This window comes from Nymphaea colorata, chromosome 4, assembly GCF_008831285.2.
Source record: "Nymphaea colorata isolate Beijing-Zhang1983 chromosome 4, ASM883128v2, whole genome shotgun sequence".
Classification (NCBI taxonomy): Eukaryota; Viridiplantae; Streptophyta; class Magnoliopsida; order Nymphaeales; family Nymphaeaceae; genus Nymphaea; species Nymphaea colorata.
Window position 1 is genome coordinate 14,653,727 of NC_045141.1, and position 26,685 is coordinate 14,680,411.

The 26,685-nt window shown below is 38.0% G+C and overlaps 1 protein-coding gene across 6 annotated transcripts; it reads right to left on the reverse strand.

Moving 5' to 3' along the window:
* Positions 1-3,219: 3,219 nt before the first annotated feature.
* LOC116252194 (uncharacterized) lies at positions 3,220-26,512 on the reverse strand. Of its 6 annotated transcripts, XM_031626306.2 has the most exons (7): positions 26,238-26,512; positions 25,282-25,498; positions 24,639-24,922; positions 23,526-24,498; positions 5,873-6,005; positions 4,995-5,054; positions 3,220-4,921 (listed from the first exon to the last, which is right to left on the reverse strand). In XM_031626306.2, exons 3-7 carry the CDS (start codon positions 24,898-24,900, stop codon positions 3,392-3,394), a joined length of 2,958 nt encoding a protein of 985 aa, XP_031482166.1. In that variant the 5' UTR covers positions 24,901-24,922; positions 25,282-25,498; positions 26,238-26,512; the 3' UTR covers positions 3,220-3,391. The 6 variants fall into 6 exon arrangements, with proteins under 6 accessions (XP_031482166.1, XP_031482167.1, XP_049933239.1 ...); XM_031626307.2 differs by having other exon boundaries at positions 24,639-25,498; XM_050077282.1 differs by having other exon boundaries at positions 5,885-6,005; positions 24,639-25,498; positions 26,238-26,511.
* Between the last annotated feature and the right edge of the window lie 173 nt (positions 26,513-26,685).

The following is a 26,685-nucleotide window of genomic DNA, read 5'->3' on the forward strand; positions in this document are numbered from 1 at the left end:
ATATATAAGAGAGAAGCCAGCTGATCTACTTGATGGGACAATTCGTATGATGGTTCTCCTGCCATCTCACGCTCCATAGCTTTGCATATTCTGACAGCCCATATATTTGTAAATTGCGCAGCAAGAAATGGAAATATCAAAACATCATTAAAGTCAATGATCTTCTTCATATAAATAGATCTTTTTCAAATAACAAAGAATTTCAAAGTCTAGGGCTGCTTCGTCTGCACCCAGCTCTCAAAGCACAAATGGACGACCCAAGGGAAAAAAGAAGAGGGGCTTCGACCGGTATCTCCCAAATAACAAAGTCAGAATTTCAAATTCATGGGCTGACACTGTTGGAAAAATTGCATATACTTGCCTCGATTGTTTCCCTAAGGTCAATTATGCTTATGACCGCTCAACGGTAAAAAAATCAGTGCTAAAATTAACCACAAATATCGTCCCAATTCATGCTACCACCCTCAACCAGAACGTTGCCAAGATTAATTTAGAGATTAAAACCTTATTTTTCTCTTTCTTAATCGTTTTCACATTCCCATGTCCCATCTCTTTTCACCATGCATGCAAGAACTGACACATGCATGCAAGAACTGACACATGCATGCATGGGAATTGATCTTGGTCTAACCCACGGATTACGCGTGGATCTAAAACTCAAAGTCCAACAGATATTAATTTGCCAGAGCATCGTTCATTTAAAGTCATGATCGATCATCGGAGCATGAGAGGGCATTCGTGGTAACGAACAAAGGATTACAGACGATGAGGATCGGGCATCTGCGAGAATGAACAAAGGATACTGGCAAAAACTAAGGATATTTGATGAAGTCAAACACCCGAGCATTCTTCTCATTAATGGTCGGGGCGTTTAGATTAAGGTGTCCACATAAAAAGGATGAGCTTTTCGCATTTGAAATATTAATAAACATATGTAATACCATTCCTTGAACACCGCTTAACCCGACGAAAAAGACCTCTCGTTTCTCCAATTCGCCGCAAGATGATGAAGTTTTCTCGGTGCCATCTTCATTACTGAATCTATATCTCTCTCGCTCTCTCAATCCTCTTATGGTGAACTGTTCTTTTTCCTCCCAACCTGTGATTTGGGAGAATGGTAATGCTATTAGACGATACTCTCTCTCTCTCTCAGAGTTTTCTTTTAAGATGTACTGTTCAGTTTCCTCCCAACGTCTGCTTGGGGACAATGGTAATGTTATTAGATGATCTCTCTCTCTCTCTCTCTCTCTCTCTCTCTCTCTCTCTCTCAATTCTCTTTTATAAGTACTATTTTCCTCCCAACCTCTGGATGGAGAGAATAGTAATGTTATTAGATGACAATCTCTCTCTCTCTCTCTCTCTCTCTCGATCTCGACGCAACAATAATATCTGTTTGATGTGTAAGCTCTTTTCTCTTTCTGTTATCTATGATTCATGGATGACAAAAATAACTAAAATGTGTCAAGAAAAGGTCAAACACCAGATGATAATTGACCTTTGTATTTGGCTATTGAAGCACATGTAAAGAGCAAATGCTAAACGTAGATTTGCTATGGCTGACGTTCACATGTCAACGAATCTCTTCTGCTCGCGGTCTTTTGCATTTTTTCGTGAAACCTACGTCCATATGATTTTAGTAATCCTCATGCTTGCTTACCACTTAGCATTTTTTCCAAAATAATTTTTTGAGGCTATGTCATTTTATTGCTCGTTTGACTCGTCCATATTTTCAAGACGGTGCCTTTGCAACGGTAAAGCCGTCAATTAGATGAAATTTGTATGTTAAAGAAACATGCCTATCGAATGATTCCTTACAAGGACAGGGTCACAGGATCTTTCTTGACAGTTTCACAAGACCACAAGGCAGGGACTATTTTGCAGAAGAGGGAAGAAACTAAAAAAGGAGTATGATTCTGACATTTCTTCCCAGAGGGAGATGTCCCATTAAACCCAAATAAAATCAAACATTGCAAAAAATGATCATATTTTTCAAAGTTGTATTGGGCATAAGATACCAACATTAACATGGGCTTGTTATGCCATTCTGCAAGGCCTGAACCAATAGAGAACATGAACTCTGGTTCATTCCCTAGCAATCTGGGGCATTATCAGGCAGGTCAAAGCTGGGCCATTTGCAGAAGCATCAATGCCAGAGGCTGTTTGGCAACAATAACATACTCTTACTGTTTCCAAATGGCCCGTTGGGAAACGATCACTGAACTGCCAGAGCCCCAGTCCTATCAAATAAAATACACATCTGATCTGCCACAAAACCCAAGCTAATCCAAAATTTGGTTAAATTCTCCAATGAATGTAACCAATTTTTGGGTTAGATGCATGAGACAGGAATATAATGTTATTGTTTCCAAACAGCCCATTGGGGAACAATCAGGTGAACTGCCAGAGCCCCAATCCTATCAAATAAAGTACGCATTTGATCTGCCTCAGAATCCAAGCTAATCCAAAGAACCAATACTTGATCATTGTATTGAAGCCAATAATTCTGTGGGCAGGAGCACTTATGCTGAAACCATGGAGCCAACTTTGCTTGGAACCTATATTTTTATAATACATTACATTTGGATGGATTTTGGTGTGTGCAGTTTAGCATGGAAGCCTATGTGATGGATTGAATTTAAAAAAAAAAAAGTGGTTAGAATTTCAGTTCTCTTTGGCTGTACTGAATTCCCAAAAATTCTCATGCATCGCTTCTTCTTGGATTTCAAAACAGATTTCAATAACTCAACTGATTATAATACTTTCTCAAACATCCTAAATGAGATGAGTTTTTCTGTCAATTGAAAAGGATTCAATTAATCTGAATCAGAACTGTTTAGATGCCAAATGGAAATCACAATTCTTATCAAACTGCAGGGCTTCCAAAACCTCTAAAGTTCATCCTCTTCTTCTAGCTTCTCGATACTTCTCCAGAAAGGATGAGTCTGATTTGGTTATTCACCCGAGCCATGTAGAACAGCAGGCGTTAGGTTTCCGTTCCTCCTGCTTGGACATGACCTTTTTTTGGAGATAATATTCATCGCCTGTCATTAAGCATGATCCAATTAGTAGAGGAGCCGTAGAGCAGGCATTTATTTCTCCTTTGTAACAGCAACTTACAGGATCTAAGTTCTCTTCCATTATATATTTTTATAGAGATTCTCGGGAATCAAAATCGAGGGAGAGAACCAAGCTCGTAAAAATAAACTTATGAGTAAGGAGTTATCAAAACTTAGCATATGAAGAGATCAATCTACAGTAAGGAGTTTCTGTACAAAGAGAAGCATTCTTTACATTTTAAGCATGCTCACATTCGCTGAGAATCTAGTGGGCGGATCTACATTCTCCAACTAACATATACATGGAAGGATAGCTTATGGTAACATCTAGGATTCTAGTGCTTCCATCCCCTTCTATTGACAGGAGGTTTTGACTCAAATCTGGAGTTGGAGCTTGGCCTGAAAACCTTGGCTGAAGCAGACTTTGAATTATAATTTGAGCCGATGTTCCCTGGGTCAGCATGCATGCCTGTATTTCTCTTTACCGGAGTTACACCAGTGGGCAGACGACCATAGCAAGGGACACGTGAATGTAGCAACGGATTGGTTGGTGCTGAGGGCCGAAATGGATTTGCTAATCCGGATGGTACCTTGTGAATGGGAGGCTGGGGAACTATATTTGCAACTGTTGATTGAGGTTCCTGCAATGGAAGCAAAGGTCCACTTGCAGGTGGAGCCCTCGATTCTACTGGTTCCTTCACTTCCAGATATGGTGGGCGCCATTCAGGCATAGCATCATCATCATCCCACAACTTTCTAAGATAGGAAGCAGACAATGGTGTTGGCACAGATGTAGCCACAGTCGTACCTACAGATCTGGCTCCATTCAGCTGCCCGCCTGGGCTCTTCGCCTGAGGAACAGGCAGACATGGTGGTTCACAGTCAGATTTCCGAATCATATTTAAAATAGAAGTTCCATGAGTATCGGTCACTATAGGCTTGGGAAGCCTGGGAAACTCAGAACCTTGTGGAACCAACGTGGGCCTTGGGATTATGTCAAGCAGTGCGGTGGTTGCAGATCCATCACATTTCCTTGCTCCTAGGCTGTCAGATGAATGAACACCAGCAATTTGGCCCTCACTATCAACTGTAGGAGGCATACTGCTAGTGCATCTTGCAAGGCCGCATGTTTTGCTAAAGTCAAACTCTGGAAGATCATCATCATCAGATAAATTTGATGTCTGCTGATTTGATTGCTTTCCAGGTAATTTATGGCCAGCACTCATCACTTCTTTAGACTCTGTAGCTGGTTTCTTCGCCATGGCCTGAAAATTTGAATTATTATTTGTCAAAAACTGCCTGCCAATGTCCAGCAAATAGCTTGAATCTGGCCCTGTAAAGGATAAGCCTGTTGACTTTGAAGTTAAACTGCACAAAGAAATGCCAACTTCTGGAAGTCCATTGCCACACGTTGATTCACTTTCTTCACGAGTGGCAGCAAGGGGTACCATATAACCACCTGCTGAATTAGCTACCGGTCCCTGACTAACATTCTTTACTGGTGCATACACATGCTTGGCAGGTGGAGCTGATATAAGCAGTTTAGGATCACTTTTTTGCACAGTACATGATGGTAAAGGTGCTCTTGCATCTGCACCTTGCAAGCTGCTTGTAGAATCCAATTTTTTTTCTGGAGAACTCTGTTTCCTCTTTTCAAATGATTTTTGCCTGGAATTAGGGTTTCTTCGCCACACAATGCAGCCAATAAGCAAATGGTTGCCTCGTGCTGTAGCCATGCCTTTGTAGAAACCATATTTTGCAAGTATTGTAATTATGGTTTCAGAGCGTGGACAGATGTAAAGATCAATACCTGGACAGACCTCTGCAAACCCTATCCTCTTGCTTTCTTCATAGCTCTTGGCCACCTGAAACATAATTTACTGGAGGATAAGAAAGGGAAGACCAGAAGTTAACCTGACAGATTCCTCGTTTCCTCACCTCCTCCATGCCCACTAACCCAGCCTTTGAGGAACTAACACTCCCACAAAATGATACCACCTGATGAAGAAAAGGAAATGGTATGTTTGAGCTGCTTGCTTCAACAAGAAAAAGAAAAGGCTTATGCAAGGATTGACATCTTAATCCCTCCCACAGCCAAACTAGCTTGACCAATATATTATGCTCAACCATCCCAGGGCACAAATCTTTATCGGCATGAATAAAGAGATATGACATGTTTACAAAGCATAAATAACGTTAACATTTGAATAAAAAAAGAAAGAAAACATAGGTAACGATTGACATCTTAATCTCTACATTTCTCCCACATGCTAACTTAACCTACATTATGATCAACCATCCCAGATTACAAATGTTTGATCTGCAAAACAAGTACAGAGCACTGACATGTTTAGTGAGGATGTGTGAACATTTCACTCAGATCTTAATAAGCTTGTGCTTTATGATTATTTCAAGAAACATTTAGTTACTCATTTGGAAAAATCTGAATATCATAAACTCTAAAGGGCTATCCATCTCTAATGTCATGAAGGCTCTTGCTTCTTCATAATTCTCTGTCATGTTCCAGATCTCATGAATGTTATAAAACATAGAGATCACTGGAAGCAGGAAAATTTAAGAATAATCATCAAGTTACTTCGACCACCTTCCAGAACCCAACTGATGCCATCAATTTTCTAAGCAAGTCGGCTTTTAAAAAGTTCAGTAGCTACCATCTTTCATTGTGATCAGCATCTTGTAGTTAAGGATTCAAAAGCAAAAGCTTGGTATCTATTTGATGTCGACATAGCATTTGCATATTGGAAATATGTTTGGCATAACAATTGCGACTGGTCAATAGAAAGATGGTTACAAACATGCAGGTGTACCATCAGTGCACGGTGGCGAGAACGAGGAAGATCTTGAATGAACTTCTCAAAGGCCTCCAGCCTTACTCTTCCTTTGACCTCTATATGTTCAGGCCAATTGATCTTTGAGTTCTGCTCACCACTGCACAAGAATTCGATTGATATAAGTTGCATTTTCAAAGCGTAATCTGTTTATATATTTAAGAAATCCTAGAAATGAGGTACATATAACCCTCTATACCGCACATTTACATCCCAAAGCCAACATAATATTATGATAAAAAATAAAAAAAAACATTTCTTGCCTGTTAAGCTAAAAAAGAACTGTACCAAGAAGGAATGCTGATGAAGCACCAAAAGTCAAGCAAAATGAAATGAGAAACGTTGAAGACAAAAAGAGCATGGTATTTCCAACCAAGAACAAACTGGAAAATTTAAAACATATACACAGGTGGGATAAAATGCCTAGTTTGAAGGCTAAAAATGGTAGCAGCCCTTACCCTGCTATGTTTGATATGTGGTACAGTCATAAGACTCATAACAGTTAATAAATGAACTTAAGATTGTAGTTTTGGAGGTTCCAAAATCTTCCAATAATCATGACTTGAAGCTTGCATGCAGTAGACTACCACCTGGATAACTGAAGGATCCTCTTGAAAATCCAGGATCCAGAAAAGTGAGGTAACAGGCATCGTTGATCAGAACTTTGAACGCTATTGTCTATTTTTTTCCCAATTTACAAGAAATTTAGAAATTCGAAAGTCCAGCAGCAAGTTTAAGGTAGTCACCGAGTAATCAACATTTAGCAAGGTTGACACTTAAGATGATAAGATATTGATCAGACTGCATACTCTTCTTTCCCAAAGAGTTTGAATGCCAAAAATACGACTTCAAGATATTTTGTTGGGGAAAATGAAAAAAAGTTCGGTCACATCTCAAAAAACATTGGTGTGCAGTTGGGCTAACAGTCAATTGGTTCTTCTATCCACACATAATCACTGCCTTCATCTAACCTTTGTTCAACCCTGTTGCCCAGCACAATCAACTACCCCTGTGACAGAATACCATCCTAAGCACCACAAAAACTTAACCTTGTTCAGCAGCCCATCCCTTCTCACTGTCTGATACTATTCCCATTGTCCTTGAGGCACACAAGCCACAAGCACATGCCTTATCTGTGAAACCCACTTCTTCTGGACTAGAGGATTTTGTTCTTTTCCCTGGACAACATGAGCCTTAACAGAAAGGCTTAGAAGAGAAATTTCGAGGGAAAAAAATACATTTTGGCTGAGATATCATAATGTACCAACTAAACTCCTTTTAGCCATGCTATAGATCCTTGTATTGGATTCAAGTCCATTTATAGATTTTGACACTGATCCCAACTGTAACAACCCAATCCAAAGATTCCAAACTAACCCAAGAATTAGTGGAACTCAGGCACCTTGCAGTCTGTTTTATTTGTAAGAATCTTCACTAAATCATGTCTCTCCGGCTGAAAATAAGATAGATTGAGAACAGAAGATAGAAAGCAAGACGATGGAGGAAGAGATGCAGTCGGCCAATGCAGCCCTGCGATCCTTAATCTCTATTAAAAACATAACATTAACCTAATTAGGTTACAACAGATTTGTACAAAATTTATAAAATATTACAAGAATGCCACCGCCTAGTATTCTTAGGCGTGTGGATATAAAAGAAGTGGATCGGGTCTGAACAAACCCGATCCCCATACGCACAAACTTAACAGCCCCCCTCAAGTTGTGCATGAGATTTGATCATGCACAACTTGTTCTTCAATTCCCAAAAGTGCTGCCCTATGAGTCCTTTGGTAAAGAGATCAGCTATACGTTCACTGGTGGATATATAAGCAAGCAAGATCTCGGCTTCTTCAACCTTCTGACGGATGAAGTGTTGATCAATCTCTATGTGCTTGGTACGATTATGCAAGATGGGGTTGAAGGCAATTTTTATCGCACTTTGATTGTCACAAAGTAATGAAGACCGAACAACAGGAAGATTGAGCTCTCCAAGCAAATGTCGTAACCATGACGCTTCAGTTGTCCCTACAGCCATTGCTCTATACTTTGCCTCAGTGCTAGATCGCGCAACCGCACGCTGTTTATTACTACTCCAACAAATGAGATTAGAATCAAGAAAAAGACAGAAACCTGAAACTGATCGTCGGTCATCGGGATCCCCTGCCCAGTCTGCATCAGTATAGGTATATATGCTATGTCCAAGTGAAGCATTTGGACATTTTGTGTAGACTAGTCCATCTCCAAGAGTAGCTTTGAGGTACCGTAAGATCCGCTTAGCAGCATCCATATGTCCTTCTGTGGGTGCATGCATAAACTGAGAGATCTGATTTACAGCATATACTATGTCTGGGCGAGTAAAAGTGAGATATTGTAACATACCAACAATGCTGCGATAGAATGTAGGATTGGAATATGCAGCAGTTCCATCAGAGACAGTCAATTTAGTGTTCAGAACACTAGGAGTAGTTATGGGTTTGCAATTAATCATATCTGCCTTGTCCAAAACATCAAGCGTATATTTGTGTTGCGTAAGAGTCAATCTATCATTCGTCCTGTCAAGTTCAACACCCAAGAAGTACCATAATTCGCCGAGATCCTTCATCTTGAATTCTTGCTTCAACATATCTTTAACATAAGAAATATGTGAAGAAGAATTCCCACTTATAACAATGTCATCAACATATATAAGTAACCAAGTGGTAGCTTCTCCGGTATGGTAGATAAATAGAGAGTGATCGAGAGAGCTTCGGAGAAAACCAACTTGTTGTATATGATGAGAAAACCGATCGAACCATGACCTAGAAGCTTGCTTCAACCCATATAGAGACTTGTGTAATTTACAAACCCATTTTTGAGGATCATGGGTACTATAACCGGGAGGTTGCTACATATATACCTCTTCCTTTAGAATCCCATGAAGGAAGACATTTTTGACATCTAACTGATAAATAGGCCATCCATATGAGACTGCAAGAGAAATAATTACACGTATTGTTCTCATCTTGATGACCGAACTGAATGTCTCATCATAATCTTCCCCGTATTGCTGAGTGAAGCCTCGCGCCACAAGGCGAGCTTTGTATCAATCAATGCTACCATCTGGCTTATATTTCAGTTTGTAAACCCATTTGGAGCCCACAACATTCTTATCATCTGGATGAGGGACAATCTGCCATGTCTGACACTCATGCAAGGCTGTCATTTCCTCATTCATAGCTTCAACCCAACATTTTTCCTTACTCGCATGTTGATAACATTTTGATTCCACCTTTTTGCTGACTTCTGTCATAAACAACTGAAAATCCAAAGAAAAATTGTTATAGCTCACCCATCTGTCAATAGGATGTCGTACGCGCTGTGATTGGCGTGGAGCTGCAGTAGGGACTGATCGTCTAGAGTATATCAAGCCTCAGAACCGATTATCTATAGGTGGATCATTGGGCTGAGAAGATGAAGGCAGGCTATCCAAGGAAGTAGTGTTGTCTAAGGAACTACTTACAAGTGTCTCGGGCTCATTTACAGCTTGCTCCTTTCGCTCAGGAACATTTTCGCCCCTTGTCTTAAGATTTCAGCATGTAACCAAGTATCATACACCTCATTTTTGTCATTGAGTGTCACAGAAGTAGCCTTTGGATCCTGTAACTTGCTTTCATCAAAAACAACATGCCGTGAAACATGTACACGCCCTGTTTTAGGATTGTAACACCTATAACATTTGTAGTTTTCTGCATACCCTATGAATCTGCACAAAACAACACGATCTTGAAATTTGTTTCTTAAAGAAACATCAATATGCACATAGCACACACATCCAAAAACACGCAATTCCTCATAACATGGTTGTTCCTGATGTAATAGAAAAAATGGTGACTTTCCACCAAGCAAAGCCAATGGTAGTCGGTTTATAACATGAACAGCCGTATGAAAAGCCTCAGTCCACAATGTCATAGGTAAGTCTGTGTCATGCATCATGCTGAGCACGCTTTCAACAATATGCATATGTTTCCTTTCAGCAATTCCGTTTTGCTGAGGTGTATGCGGGCATGAGATTTGTCTAGTGATCTCATGATCTAGTAAGTACTCAGTAAATTTATTAGAAATAAATTCACCACCACCATCACATTGAAAATGCACAATATTACTGGAGTATTTATTCCGAACCAAGGCATGAAATTGAGTGAACAAGCGGAAAACTTCTGATTTGTGTTTCATGAAATGGATCCAAGTATATCGGAAATATGAATCAATAAAAATGACATAGTATCTACTCCCAGAAGAAGAAGGAATTGGAGCAGGCCCCCAAACATCGGAATATATGGTGTCAAAAACCTTTGAAACTCTTTTATTGATTGATTGAAAAGGAAGGGCATGGCTCTTACAGATATGACAACTCGAGCACATGCTGGACTCACTAACTGAACTCAGACTAGACTTATCTAAGAGTCCGTCTGCAACAAGACTTCGAACAAAAGACTGACTACAATGAGCTAACCGACCATGCCAAATGGACGGCTTATTATACTCAGCAACATTGACTTCACTATGACTTGAAAAACATGAATCTGAAGAGTGAGGTTTTGACAGCTTTGGAGCTTCTTCAAGGACATACATATCTTCTTTGCGAGTGCCCTCAGCGAATGTCTTCTTGTTTCGAGCATCATTGACATAAACAGAATATGGTGTGAATTCAACAGAGGAATGAGTGTCATCAATAAGTTTGGACACTAGATAATATTTTTCTTGACACTAGGAACAACAAGGACATTCTTTAATGGAATGGAAGAAGAGCCCATAGATATTTGTGCATTTCCAATGTGCGATATTGTGTGATGGGAACCATCTCCCATGACAACTGAGCCTTGATCTAAATAAGGGAAAACACTAGAGAGATTACCTGTGTCACCAGTAACATGGGCTGCTGCTCCAGAGTCCACATACCACTCTCCTTGCTCATTTTGTTTCAAGTGGAGTTTAGATAAAGTTATTAGAAGCTGTTGCACGTCTGCTGAAACATTTGATGTCGGATTTGAGCCAGATGATGATGAAGCTGGCCCTACTGCTGCCTTGTTCTCACGCCTGATCTTATTATTTTTGTTCTGAGGATTGTGCCAACATTCTGATTTTACATGTCCCCTCTTGTTGCAATAGAAGCAAGTCGGAACCCTTCTAGGCATAGTATTCATGCCCTGCGGTGTTGGGAGAATACCTCTTCCCATTCCTGCCTGAGAAGTCCAAGGACGGGTGTGATTCCCTTGCAGTGCATGTGTTCCTGTGATCAGTACATTGTGGCTGTTGGAAGGAATCAAACTCTGTCGCTGAACACGACTAGCTTCATGCTGAAAAAACTTGGCCTTCAGATCTTCAAAAGATGGGAGGACAGGAAGAACTTCCAAGGCTGTACAAAATATGTCAAAATTTGTTCCCAGTCCACTTAAAGCTTGTTGCACCTTGTCCTTGTTGCTGATGGGATGTCCAATGGCAGCAAGCTGATCACTTACACTTTTTATTTCATTCAAATATTTCAAGACTGTACGTGTCCCACGCTTGATGTCCTGAAATTGCCTTCTTAATTGCAAAAAACGTGCTTCCGATACTTGAGAATACGTCATGGCAAGGGTAGACCACAACTCCAGGGCTGTTAAATCATCATCAATGCCTCCTAATACCTCCTCTGACAAAGTAGAAGTAATGTAGGCAACAAGGGACTGGTCATGAGCCAGCCAAACTTCATACTCAGGATTGTTTTCAGGGAGAGTTTCATATTCAAATCTAATCTCACTCCCAGCCGGAGTCCCAGTAGCTTGATCTCCCACAACGGTCTTCTTCACTTCACGGTAAATGTACTTTGGAGGTGCTGGAGTAGTGCCATCGATATGTCCATAGAGTCTATGACTTCTAATAAATGGGACAATTTGACGTTTCCAAGTCAAATAGTTACTATGATTCAGTTTTTGAAAGATAAGTTGGGAGAGAAAGCTGGAAGATAAAAGGGAAGGAGCCGGCTGATCCATGGCTGAAAAAAGGGGCAAGAAATACGAAGAGGGATAATGAAAAAGGGATGATTAGGGCAGACGACTTGGGGCAGAATTTAGGGGAGCGGTAGAAATTAGGGCAAATCACGTCAGAAAGGAAGATTTAGGGGAGAAACTGAATTTAGGGCTAATCACGCCAGAAAAAGGGGATTTAGGGCAGATTAGGACAAATCACATCAGATTGAAAACACTCACCGGAGGATGCTGCAACCTGTCTCTGATACCATGTAAGAATCTTCACTAAATCATGTCTCTCCGACTGAAAATAAGATAGATTGAGAAGAGAGGATAGAAAGCAAGACGATGGAGGAAGAGATGCAGTCAGCCAATGCAACCCTCCGATCCTTAATCTCTATTAAAAACATAACATTAACCTAATTAGGTTACAACAGATTTGTACAAAAATATATAAAATATTACAAGAATGCCACCGCCTAGTATTCTTAGGCGTGTGGATATAAAAGAAGTGGATCGGGTCTGAACAGACCCGATCCCCATACGCACAAACTTAACATTATTATCATAAGAAAGGCAATGAACTGAGGAACCAAGATACTATTAGCATAAGATATAAACCCTGGAAAATTTCTCAAAATCTTCAATGTTGGATTGTTCTAAAGTCCTTTCATCATGCATAGCAAAATAATAAAAGATGGTGGGATGATTCAATGATCACTTCATGCATATAGATGCATTCACATTTTTTCACCATGCGACATTATGATGAACATCTCATGACTTTTGGCTTATGCATGGTGTGATTTATTTGTTGCTTGTGATCATTATATGCATGTATATTGGCTGTTTTATTGACCTCATATGAGATTGGTCTCAACTTGCACCATAAGGTGTCAACTCAAACCTAACCCAACCGCCCAGTATGGAGGTTCTCGACTTACTCCATAACCAGCTACAATTCCTGCCCAAAAGGGCTACAAACCAAAATGATTGGTACTATGAGATGCCATTATATAAGCTCCTTAAGGTAGCTTAAATTCTCAATATATGACCATCCCCAATTCCTGTCACATACATGAGGCCTAAGAAAAACACATAATTGCATGTTGGATCCAGGTTTGAGTGATCTTCAATAGCTACCTATTGCATGTTGGGATCAGGTCTAAATGTTGAACTTAGGTTTGATACCAGTTGTAACGACTGAAAACTAACCAAAGTACTTGATGTGGCAGATCCAAACCTACTCACTCAAAAAGGCCATGAACCTGGAATTCCAATAGTACGAGCACATAGGGACATAAACCTAAAAAATTCTTAAGATTTTCAATATAAGACTATTTCAAGTTTTTCCACACACACGCGGTGTTCCAATAAATTCTTTCAAACTTGTTTTGATATAAAATGCATCAGCATCAATGATTTGTTCTACCATTGAGTACCGATAATAGTGATTATTCCTGGTTTAGTTATACAAAAAAGTTAGTAAAAATTTCATTGGAGTTATAACATGAAGTAAAATTCGATTTTGACCAGATTCCGTCTCACTTTATGTTATTCATTGATTTTTTAAAGCACTATTTTAGATGGAACAAAGTCCAACAATTATATAATTGAAATTTGGTTGTTTTATAGGAGATCCATGGTTTAAACTACATAAATTTCATCCTTCGTATGATTGTATCAATGCACAAGGAAAGATCCCCCATAATCTTCAATCTTGTAATTAATCCTACCATGCAACCCTTTAGACATGCTATGACAAGTAAGAAGTTTACCATGATATAGGTAGATTGTTAATCATTTTTCATCTGGAAAGATTTAAAGGTGGTGATATTTTTTCAAAGAAAATATTGCTATAAGAAATTGTAAACCATGCTCTTGTTCGCTAGTAATGCTACCAAACAAAACATTGTAATAAATGATAAGTAAATTATATACATGTACTGTCATTTAGCAATTTACAGAGCCCCACCCCCCCCAACCTCCCTTCCCAGCTGCCTAGAAGGCAGGTCTTCAATGAAGCCCATTTTTGTAAACTAGGTTAAACCAGGTTTGATCCAGGCTTATCCGGTCATTCAAAGGGCTCCTTATACATGTGGTTGCAACTTTGGCGATGACACAAACAATCAAACATACTGAGATTGTAAGATTGAGTCTTGAAGCACTTGCAGAGCAAACTAAAGAGGGATATAGATCAACAAGAATTAATAAAAGAGGATACAATGTGAAGTGCCAATCACATACAGAAGGGGCAAGCCAGGTGGTTGTTGGGAAATCTAGCCATCAGAAACTACCTTGTTATTATAATGCCCTTTAGACAAAAAATAAATTACAAAAAAAGATCAAAAAAAAGTAAAAAGTCACACATGTATAGTTTCACAAATTTAAAAAATAAAAATATAATGTGCTTGTACTCGCACAAACATATTTATGGAAGACAAAGAAACTTTATACCACTTCTTGCATTTTGAGGAAGTTGTCTAAGAAAACAGAAAACCAGGAATTGAGTGAAAATCCTTTGCATTTCTCCAACTTGTCAGGGCCTATTTTCAGCCAATTTTCAGCCCATGCAGTGCTCAAGGCTGCCCTTAGCCTTCAGCTAGCCTATCCTTCCTTCAAAGTAGAGAAAGCATTTTTTTCTTCGGAATGTTCGATTGAGGGGAAGGTATTTGGCAAACCATGAACCAGGATGACTCAACAAGGACTATTGACGAGCTATGTGACATGGCTACATGGGATTGCCCCCACATACCCACTCTGGTGCGCCAGTAGTTGGGTACAGTTTGGATCGGGTTTGGGTCATTCCTGAACTAAATCGTAAAAATCTTTTATCTGCACAAAACTCATCGAGCTCTTCATCAAAGCTTGACCTGACCATTTTCCCTCTTCAATCTTCCTCCTCCCTGCGATGACTAGCAGCAGCGTCAACATCTGGTGATGTACAACCACGTCCGGCGGTGCACGCCCACAGTCAACGGCCGCCAGGTAAATGTTTTTTTTTTCTTTTCGCTATTACAAATTTGGGTTTCATTTTCTTGATTTGGAGTTTTTCATTTTTCTGATTTAGGGGTATTTTTGTTTGAAGATTGAACTGTAAATCTGTGGACCCATATGTGTTTTCACCTTTTGTTTGATCTATGTGTGTTTAGTCTATTGGCTGCCAGTTTTGTTTGGTCTCATTTCATCATGGTTGTTTTGATCTATCGACTATGTTGGCTGCCAGTTATCTTGTATTTCTTTCAACTCTCTTCATTGACATCTAGTTATAAGAATTGACGGATTGTGAGACTTTGAGTTTGTGATCAGTTTAGTAGAACAGCTGATGCTGCCGACCAGCCAAGCATAGGCACAAGCCTAATTGTGTTTTTTTCTTTTTGATGTTTAGCAATTGTTAATATTAATCTTGCAATTCTGAACTTAATTTAAGCATTTAAAAGTTCTTTGAAGAGTGATCGCCTGATCAGTTTTCTAGTTTTTTGTACCAGCTGACCACTTATTGTTTTATTCTTTTTTATTCTTGAATTTTCTGTTCATTGTATTTTTCCTGTGTTGCATCTTTTTATTATCTTTAATGTAATATGACAAACAAAGAAAAAGAATCTCTCAAACTACTACAAGTTCAGGTTGTGGATCAGCTATATCTACTGCACATGAAGACCAACCATTTTGGTCATAAGTAGAAAAGAAAGGGAAAGCTCCTGGAGATGGTGGAAATGTCATCTTTGCTTATTCTTTTTGCGGGAAAGAGTTTAATGGATCATATACAAGAGTGAAAGTGCATCTGTTAAAAATCAAAGGGCAAGGAATTCAAGTATGTAGACATATAACAAGTGTTTGGATCAGTTGAAGGAAGAACTCTATGAGAAGAAGAAAATGATGGCATTTGGTTTTATTGACATTCCTACAGTTTTACATGATGATGTTAAGGATGATCCAAAAAAAAGAAAGGCTGATGCTACTCAAAAATCAATTAAGGAGTCATTCGGTTTACAAGGATGACAAGAATCAGATCTAAAAGTGGCAACATTTTTCTATGCTAACTGCATACCATTTAATGTAGTTAGGAGTCAATATTGAAGGGATTAGTTAAATCTATTGCAAACTGCAACTTGCCTGGGCATGTTCCCCTTAGTTTTGAAAGGCTTCATGTTAAGAGTATCAAAAGTTTGCTTGAGAGAAATATGGAGTTTCTATTCTCTCTGATGGCTAGATAGATATACAAAGGTGTTCTCTTATTAATTTTATTGCAACTTCAACAAATGGACAATCTTCTTAAAAGTGATAGATGCATCTGGCGAATAAAAAAGTGTTGACTGTTTGAAAGGATTTTTCGTGGAAATAATTGAAGAGGTGGGGAAAGATAAGGTTGTCCAAATAATTATTACAGACGATGCAGCTATATGTAGAGCAGCTGGTATTGGTGTAGAACATGATAATCCTCATATCTTTTGGACATCTTGTACAGTCCAATCTAAATTTGGCTCTTAAGAATATATGAAATCCACCAACTAAAGAGCAAGATCCTCATGTTTATGAATTATGTTCATCGATTGCAGACTTGAAAAAGGATGTGAGGAACTTTAAAATTTCATAGTAAATCAGCAACATGTACTTTTCATTTATAAAAGCATCCTGATCTAAAGTTGTTAAGAATTGCACGTTTTGCATCTTTAATTGTTGTAGACAAAATGATGAAAATGGTTAAAAGTGCATTGATCAATACAGTGACTGATGATGATTGGAATTTCTATCGTACTGATGATGATCACAAAGCACAAGTAATCAAAAAATTGATTATTGATGACAAGTGGTGGGATAGAATCTTTTATCGTCTTGCATTCACAGGGCCTATTTGGGAGATGTTGAGAGTTTTTTATTGTGATATTTCAACGTTGCATTGTGTTTATGAGATGTGAGACAGTTCAATGTGAAGCAGGAGCAGGAACAACAGATCCCTTCATGATAAAACAGATCAAATTTGCAAATTAGTTGTTACCATTTTGTTCATCAAACAACTGCAATTAGAACTCAATAGTCAAATTTTCACCTTATTTTTCCAATGCAGCCAGGTAGAACAATAGCTATTATTCAGTTCTTCCTGTCATCCACTAAACCATCTTAAGGCCATGCATTGGAATAGTTGGCACATGTCAGAGCTGCTTATGAATATAAAGTTAAACCTTCTTCAACTTCAGTCTGGTTATGTTGACAGTCTTACAGTTGTTTAAAATATGAACTAATGGTCAATTAGTTCTTAGTAGTTCTGCTTAATAAGACAGGCAAGTCCTGCTGCAATGGAGCCTTGTTCATCTAAACACAAAAAGAAAATTTGGTAAGTTGCCCTGGTAATGAAAAATTGAGCATTATGTATATTCATGTTGAGTTAGTAAACCAGATGTCAGGTGCTTGATCATATAGTTTATTGTCCTTTTCTTACCAGTTGGGGTGTTTCATGATAAAGTTCATTAAGCCAACACCTGATATTATTCAGTACCTGATTCTTAGCTTCACAAAATTTTAATGGACACAACCAATCTCAACATCTACAGAGATCAATGTAAAGTTAAAATCGACATCTCAGATTGATCGCTGTTATTTTTCCTTTCCCCTTTCCAGATCAAGCTCAGCTTGTATTCTTCTGTATAATTCACATTTTTTCATGTTATGTCCAGATCTTTATCCACATTTGACTCCATGAGTGCCATTAGGTATTTAGACAAAAATATCAGCCAGTCTTGGTGATTATAAAACCATTGCACAAATTGACTTCAAATAAACAACCCATGCAATTGGTTTCCTACCCCAGCCTGTTATGCAAGACAGAGAAATGTCCTAAACTGTTAAATTACTTTTACATTATTGAAAAGGTTTGTATTATACACAAGGCATTACTTGATCACATGAGATGAAGTAAAACAAGGAGAACGTAAATTAGCAGAACAGCCACTTGAAGCAACACAATATAAGAAATCTTTCAAAGTGATGTCCAAGTTGGATCATGCACAGATGAAAGCAACCAGTTGAACAAACTCCATAATGCCAACCTTGTCTTCAAACTAACACAAAAAACTATGACTATGAACGATGCCTTCTTTAACATCATTGGAATATCTTGATATAGGTCATGACGACAAACATTTTTTGTCTTACAGGTACAGGTTGATTGCAGGGTCAACCTCTTATGGCTTAAGGATCTGAAGAAAAAACGGCAGTCGAGAATATCTACCTACACCCATCCTAATACCATAAACAAGCCTAGAACCACACAGTGAGCAATAATCAGTTACCGAGAAGTGCCTTATTCAAGCAATTTTGTCTTTAAATAATTTATAAATGGTAAGGTTTTGTACTCAAGGACATTTTCCTGCAATATTTTTCGTTCATTGAAAAGACCATTTCTTTCACAGCTCAATCATGTTCAACAATAACAGTTTCCACCAGATGTCTAGTGTCAAAGAAGAAGTACAAATATTCCCTGCAGGAAGACAAGATGAAAGATCATGGATAATCTTATAAAGGTTCAACAAAATGCCCCTTCAAGTTGCTCAGAGTTATCTGTGCATATCTTATATTACTATACAAAGCTGTACCCATTTTACTTCATATACCAGTATTTGAACTTCAAAAATGCATTTCTGCTTGTTCAGCTGGATAAGTAATATGCTGCAGATTTTCTTGGGTTTATTATCTAATGCACTGACATTCCATGAATTTGCCTAAATTTTAAGTCAGAAATGTGGTTTCAAATTCTTTATTTGTTATATATTTAATGGACCTAAAGATTCTAAACAATATGTGAAAGTTTAGTTTCAGTAGGTGCGTAATTATTTGTTGGGCATGATTATTTTGATCACTCGTTTAACTACAATTATGTGTTGATCCAACATTAGCTTGACAAAATATAGCTTATGAACAAACTATATTACCAGTAACTTCTGCACAATCGTCAATTACCAACAGCCGAATCGCCAATTTATGGAAGTTTGGAACTATTTGTGACCCAATAGGTTTACTTTCAAGATGGCAAGATGCAACTGATTCAACATGATATGCTTTTTAAGAATAGGCTTAGTCTTTTACGTGTATTCTAGTCTCAAATAAAAAGGCAAGTTCAAAACTAGAGCCACCTTAAATAAGCCATTGGGCATAGAAAGCTTAAGCCTTTACTGTCATGCACAAATGAGACCAAATGAACACAGATGCCTCTATTTGTATCTTAACACAATAACAGATTTGGCAGGCCTAACACAAGAAAGTTTCTTGCTTACCCTTCGGCTATCAAATTCAGAACTAAGGATATAATTAAGTCTAAGCAGAAGAGTGTCAGGTTATCAAGTAATCAATGTTAAAAATGGAAGACTCTAAATCCTCTATGGCCTGTGATAAAACTCACTCACTTTCTGACTCCTGAACCTTTTTTGCGGTTGCAGCGAGATCACATGATTCAGCTAAAAGATTAAATGTTCTCAAAAACAATGTCAATCGGAATTAGTATATATCTTGAAGCAATACCTCTTCCTTTAAGTTGTGTGACACGATATAATTAGCAGGTCTTAAATGGAGGGATGATAATCGCTTATGACAAAAGGATATTGTTTTAACAGTCCCTTTTCATGGGTATTCCAATATTTCACGAAAAAAAATTGTGAGCTCGACAAGTTATTGGCATGTCCACTAATTACATGTATGACTCCTTTCCCACAAGAATTACTAAAAACTTACTGTATGAACATCATCATTGACTCGGATTGAATTTAAACGTATTTTCATACTTCTATTTTTTTACAACATCTAATACCCAACTAGCTTCACAACACAAGTGCCGTGGAATAAATTCTTAGCAAAGATCTGTAGAAATTATAGAAGTAAAAAAATTCATGATTGAAAGTTCTTAATACATCAATTAAATAGGCCATTTAGTGAGATCAATAAGTCGATTGCTCGTATTTGAACTACTGTATCCAAAAAAGAAATGGGACACTAACTCTTTGTAGAAGCTTAACAATTTTACAAATGAAATAGACCTCAATTTTTTTTATTAGCCTTTCAAACAGATCAAAGTTGCTTGTTGTTTAAAAAGGTACCCCCTTTCTAAAGGTTTGCTTTTGTTACTTAGCTAGAGGAGGTATCACTCTCTTTAACATTTTTGCATGTCTTGAATAACAAGAAAAATGATTAATAGAAGATACAGAACTACTGATATCCTCATATCTGATTATCCATCAAACTTTGTTTCTCAATGTGCATTTCTTATCTACTTGACAAGAAACAGACAAAAAATTGAACGAACTATAAAAATTAACTATATTCATTGATTGGGGTCAACAAACTTAAGACACGTCTTCTCTTTCATGACCAGAATATCATTCATCTTCTTGGCTTCAGGTAGAATTGTGGTAGCTAATTCTAGAGGAAACAATACCAAAACCATGTCTGACTCTTGAACTTGGTTTTCAAAATTCAAGCATGTGTTGTAGCTTTTCATATGTGGAAATGATTTGGGAACAATTTGTTAAGTAGAAATTTGTATAAAAATGATGTCATATTAAAGTAAGCTTAATTAGATTACTCAACAGCCTTTTTGCTAGAAGGCAAGTTAAGGTCTGTTAGAATGGGAACTTGGGTCAACTTGGGTTATTACACAATTTCAACCCTAAGGCCTAGGGTCCGAGGACTCCCTCTCCTTAAAGGTGTAGTTTGTAACATCATGTATGCAGGAATGACTTGGGAGTTGGGAATGATCATATATTTAAGAAACTTGTACAACATTGTATCTGTAAATATCTGGACGTAGTTAATACCTTTTGTCCTCTCTTATGGCTTCTTTTTTCAGTGCTGAAATCAAAACTGTCAGGCAGGTTAGGATCCACAGGCTAGCTACTTTGGTGAATTCTGGTTGGTCATTGCACACATATTCCATAAGGAGGATATCCCATCTACCAGATTAATGATGAAAGGTGTCCATAGTTGGCAAACCCGTGCTCGGAGCGAATTGACTTGTCAACTCGGTCGAGTATTCAAATAACCATAATGTATGTTTACTGCAGCAGAATCGGGCGTGTCAGGGACAAGTTGGGGCAAGTCAGCCAAACCTTGACTTGTGGCTGGATTTGCAAATGATCTGAGCTGACTCGGGCAATTCCCGAGTCAGACCGGCGAGTTTGGCAACTATCATGGTGTCCACAAAAACTATCATGGTGTCCACAAATGCTTGGGCCAAACTACCATGATGCCTTTTAGTTTTGGTTCGTTGGCCTTTTGGGTGTCAAACTGAAGCATAATTGATAATATAAGTGGGGTAAGGATTTTGCCCAAGTGTGGGCTCAGGTCAGGTCCAGAAATGGTCAGTGCACGGATGCTTCCAAATTACTATTTTCCAAGAATTTATACAAATTAGGTTAACGATCATTTAGCAAGTGAACAATTTCTGTCAAGCTTCTTAGGTTTTTTATACAGTTGTTTCCAGGTGAACAATCACTATGTCAATGTGGTGGTGTACTTTCTAGAATATTGATTTTTTGCAAATGTCACTGCAACTTTTGATCTACAAGAAAATGGGTGAATCAAAGTTTTCAATAACTAAAAAGTAAACCGAAAATTACATATAGGCTATCATCACGTGAAATCAACAAGGCCATGCCACATTAAAATGATCAGGCCAATGCCGATGATGATAATTTTCCCATCTAAGATGCTTGCAGGTACAAGATTAAAACTGGCAACAAGCATCAATTGATAAGGAACATTAATGAAGTGCAGATACAGAAGGATGGTAAACAAAAATAGAAGTAATGAAAAATTTCCATGTGCCAAACTTTCTATTGAAAACTTATTGTCTTAGAGTGATATGCTGCAAATGTTAGTTGAAGATTCCATCTCTTTTGTCATGTTGCAAACTGGCAACAGTAATTCGTCTATTTTGGGTAGTAACAAAGCAGCATAATCCAACACAATCTAACCAGATACTTCTGGCTCTGCACACCTGGAAACAGCACTAAGGATCTGCAATACTGGTGATATCGATACTGAAAACCCTCCAAACAGATAATTATGATTGTAGGCACTTAAAAAATGTCTCAAATTATTACGGCACTATCATGCTGCTAAATAGCACTTTGGAAAATTGTCACGTTAAGGATTAGAATGATGAAGAAAATAAAAATATTTCACCAAAGATAGACAAGCCTGATGCTAATGTAGCCTTATGGACATTGCAGCTAAGCCCATTACTTACACAAGGGCTTGACATTCTTGGGTGGTAAAGTACACAACTATAGGCATCACATTCATAGAATAGATTGTGTTGATAGTTTGTTTCTGTACAATAATCGAACATGAAACTAAGCAGGACCAGTTGTCAAGCTCAATATCTCAAAATTTACTTTCCACCACTCGTATAAATACGTAACATTTATTTTCATGATTTATAACTAAAGATGTCTTAATATAATAAAAAAATGACATGATCCACGACCATGTGAGATATGTTAGATGACCCCAAGCTCACACAGAATATCATTTGAAGCCTGACAAATAGACCAGCATTAAAAATTGTTTTTTCACAAGGATCTTACTGTTTTATTCTCCTAGCTCAAATTCAGTAAAAAGGACAAGTCTAATAATAGTTGCCCATATAGTACCCTGAGTATTTGGCAACAGTGCATAGTGTTGCTTAGATTACCTTCCGGCAATGAGAACCATTTTTTATTTTTAACCGCAAATGCATCATATTTTTAGTTTAAAAAGAAGCACACCTTAATTGTAAATAAGAAAGGAACAACAAAGAAATATGTTAATAAAACTCAAAAAAATATGTGTTGATTCTTTTCCTTTTTCATTACAGATGTGAACACAGAAGACTAGCCAGGTTCAGGTCCTACCTCCAAGACTAAAACCACAATAGGTGATGGCTAGACTGAGAAAACTTCTAATCAAGTTGTAACAGCAACTAAAATTTATTCTGTTGCATTCATCTCCAGATGCCAGATGAGGAAACTGTTCCTGACAAGATTTTCTAAGTGGTTTCTTTATGAACCCAAAAAATCCCATAACTCTTCAATCTATTCTTGCATCAACGACTATACAGGTGTGACTAGTGTACCCATCAAGTTCACTTCAATTAAAATGTATACTGGATACCCATTACCCACTAAAACTTTACATGCAGAATCTTTCAATACATCTAACAGTTTACAAAGATGAATTACAACATAAAATACTTGACCAACCAATATTTTATATAATAATAAAGATCCAAAGATACTGGTTTTCAGTTTTGATCAATAACCATCACAAATCGTGGGGTAAATGCAATAAAATTCATCTCTTCGGACTTTCATAGCCTCTATGTCCAAATTTCTTGACATTAACTTATTAAAGATAATATTTTGTGAAAAAAAAATTTCCACTATAAAAAAGAAAAGGATACTCTTCAACAGGCATTTATCACTAATGGAACAAGAATTTTACTGTAAAATAAACATTTCTAATGCTTTATGTATGTTTATACATAAATACATAAACTTTGTCAAACACAGAACTGCTGAATATTGCAATATTTCAAAAGAAAATGAAGTGTGAATAATTAATCCATACATGAAAATGAAGAGGTTAACAAATAAAATAAAGGACCTCTTGAAGTAAGCGACTGTTGCAACGGTTAAAGATGCATTTAGTTGTAAGAAACCATTCCAAAGTGCCTCCTGAGATGATGGTACTGCATTCTTGTCGTGAAGATTAACTATCCCAGCCAATGAAGAGCAAGGAAGGTCTTTTTGGCCCTTACGCTCTTCACTATCATGAGAATTTGGACCCTGGTATTTCCTGGACGAAGCGTGCTTCATATTTTCAGTTTCTGAATCATTTTGGCCAGTCTGTTGGTTTAAACTTCTCAGCTCAGAACCCTCAGATGAGGCATTACTGTTATTTGAATCTATTTCCATCAAGCAGCCACAATTAATGGCAGAAACTGCGTTGCCAACTAGTCCCAAAACATGCTGGGCATCCATTATAGTTTGTGTGGACTTTGAACTTATGCAGCGACCAATAGCAGCTTGACGACAGGTTTTTTTGAAATGTGGCTGAAAGTTACCAGAACTACCATTAGCAAATACAGATGATTGAGAAACCTCAGCGTGAGCATCTGAAAGTTTGTTGGCACTGGTAGCACCTAGACCTTCATTATTATTGTTGAAGCTGACAGAAGATGCTTTGTCTCTTATGTTTGGATGGTCCAGATTATCCAATTCTATACCCAATCCTTGAGCATTCTGGCTAACATTGACAGCTGAATTCATGTTTTTGTAGCTCAAATGGTACAAGTCCTTATCAAGCAAAGGACTTACCGATGAAGGCTGCAACCCTGGACGTGATATCATTTCTGAAGTCTTCATAGGTGTGAAATAGTGAGGAGGAATAATGCTGCCTGCATCCATGAGAGACGACGTGCTTGCAGGAACACAATCCTTTCGACCAGAAACCATTCCACGACTATAACTAGAAAAAGATGTAGCACTTCCCACATGAATATCTTTTACACCAGGATATGACAGGGGCGTTTTGCCTTGACTTTCATGAGATAGACCACATGGTTCTTGTTGTACATCTGAGAAAGAACCCTTCATGGATCAGTTGAAGAAAGAAAATGGCTCCACAGGAGGAGCAAGATTTTACGTGGAGGGCCAGGAATATGAGTATTTAAGACCGTGAATTTATGAATACCAAATCCAGGAGAGGCATTCTCACCTTGGGGCAATAGGAAATTGTGATTTGACATCCTCCCTGCAGCATGCCCCTGCAGATTTTCTCCAAGGAGTGTTCCATTAATTATATCATTATCAGTACCTCTTTGGGCAGCAAGTTCCTGATTCCTTTCCTCACTCTGAGATAATTTTTCATAATAAGAATCACTCATGTGTCCCAAGCATGCAGCTTTTCTTTTATTTGATGAGTCCCCCACAGAACGTTGCTGAGCAATAACATAATCGTGAAGTGGAACAGGATCCATTAAAAACTGCTCTGTGAAAGCTCTGCGTTTTTCAGTACAAAGTTAACATGTATTGGAGTACAAAATCATCATGAATCATGTTAATCGTGCCATTTGTCTCCTATTACATGATACTGACATTTTTAGGGCTGTAGCAAGAAGGTCAAAGTTTATTAAAGTAGGACATGAATTGACTTGCATATTATCCCTTTATGTATTCAAAGGATTGTCATAACTACCAGTGATATTTTCAAATTATTGTGATGACATCACCATCAAACAAATGAAACAAAAAAAAAAGTGAATTAATCATGAAATTATGAAGATATCGCCATAATGAAGATTTGCAAGAAAACATGTCTGTGTCCAAGCTCGCATGTTTCATAGCTGTATGCTACTCACAGCAAGTTGATAGCATCTTCAAAAAGCCAATTGCTGTGTCTTTATTCGTAGAGTCCACTTTCATTTCAAGCTTTCGAAAGAGAAATCATGAAGCAGAAATTTCTCCCTAAGAATGGAACGTATATATGCCATCATTCAAAAGATGCTCCACATTCGGGTTTCACATTGTGAGCATTGACTTCAGTGAATCATAACTCCCATTTGAATCAGTTAATTCCTGAGGATTAGCAAATAAAAGAACAGTTAAAAAAAAGTAGTAGGTACGTCAACGAGAAAAAAAATAAAAATTACAACAATAATGGGTAGTCAGGTATACAGCATTTTATGCAGATAACAGGACAGGAATAGAGTATTTTATTCATTTATACAGCAGCGGTACAAATTTGAACAAGGCAGTTGTACGGACTAAAAGATAGTTTAAGGGCATACCAAGATACTACAATAAATACATAAATGACATGTTGAAAGGCATGAAAACTAGAGCAACCACCCAACGACGAACAACCCAATCTAGCAAAAATACAGGTCGACCTCAGCATGCCTGAGACATGAATTCAAATTCAACTCGTAAAACGCAACAAATAACGCAAGCACAGCCATATTGAAACACACACATTCAAAAGAACGCGAGGAAAGGGAGAAGGGTCGAGAAGAAGAAGAAGAAAGCAGCAAAAAAAATGTCGAATGAAAATGGAAAAACCCGAGAACGACGATAAAAAGAAGAAGACGAAAAAAGGAGTAGCCCCAGCAGCAAAAGCACACGAAAAGAAGCAACACCAAGCGGCAGGAGGACGAAGAAGAAGGAAGCAACAAGAGAGAAGAGGAGGAAGAGAACTACGAAGAAATGGAGAATCAGCAACAGAAGGACGAGCTCTAGTGAAGCCACTGAAGAACGAACAGCAGCAGATTGAAGGTAGAAGATAGAAAAAGGAGAGTGTGAGTGTGTGCTTGCGTACCTCGAAACCGTGAAAGGTGGGCGCTGGGCTGATTCTTCCTCTTCTTTCAAGGTGAATATGGTAGTTTTCATGGATTAAAAAGTAGATTGTCTAGGGTTGTAAACTACTCTATCTAGTGCCGGAGCGATCTTACCGAGGAAGCAATACATATCCGAACCAAACGTTGCATATCGCTGCTTGAGGAACAGGCCATCAAGGGTTGGGGATGAAAGCGCTTTGACTTTGTTCTCTGTACTGGAACCCACCAGATTGGGTTGAAGAGCCATCTAATGGCAGCAGGTTGGGGCCCTTTCCACGGCTGGCCATTCATTCTATTTATTATTGTGGCAAATCTGTGCATCGAGATGTCAAATGAGATTTATTTCGGCGGGATATGTTAGCCCTCAACACAAATATTATTTTTGAAAAAATGATTTTTTCTTTAGTAGTTTTCGAAAAAGTTATTTTT

Coding starts and splice junctions, on each gene's coding strand:
- LOC116252194 (XM_031626306.2), bottom strand. CDS start 24,900: ATGGATCCTGTTCCACTTCACGATTATGTTATTGCTCAGCAACGTTCT. Junction 5,055..5,872: donor CACTGATGGTACACCTGCAT/GTTTGTAACCAT, acceptor TTTCTTCATCAG/GTGGTATCATTTTGTGGGAG. Junction 4,922..4,994: donor GGTTAGTGGGCATGGAGGAG/GTGAGGAAACGA, acceptor ATTATGTTTCAG/GTGGCCAAGAGCTATGAAGA.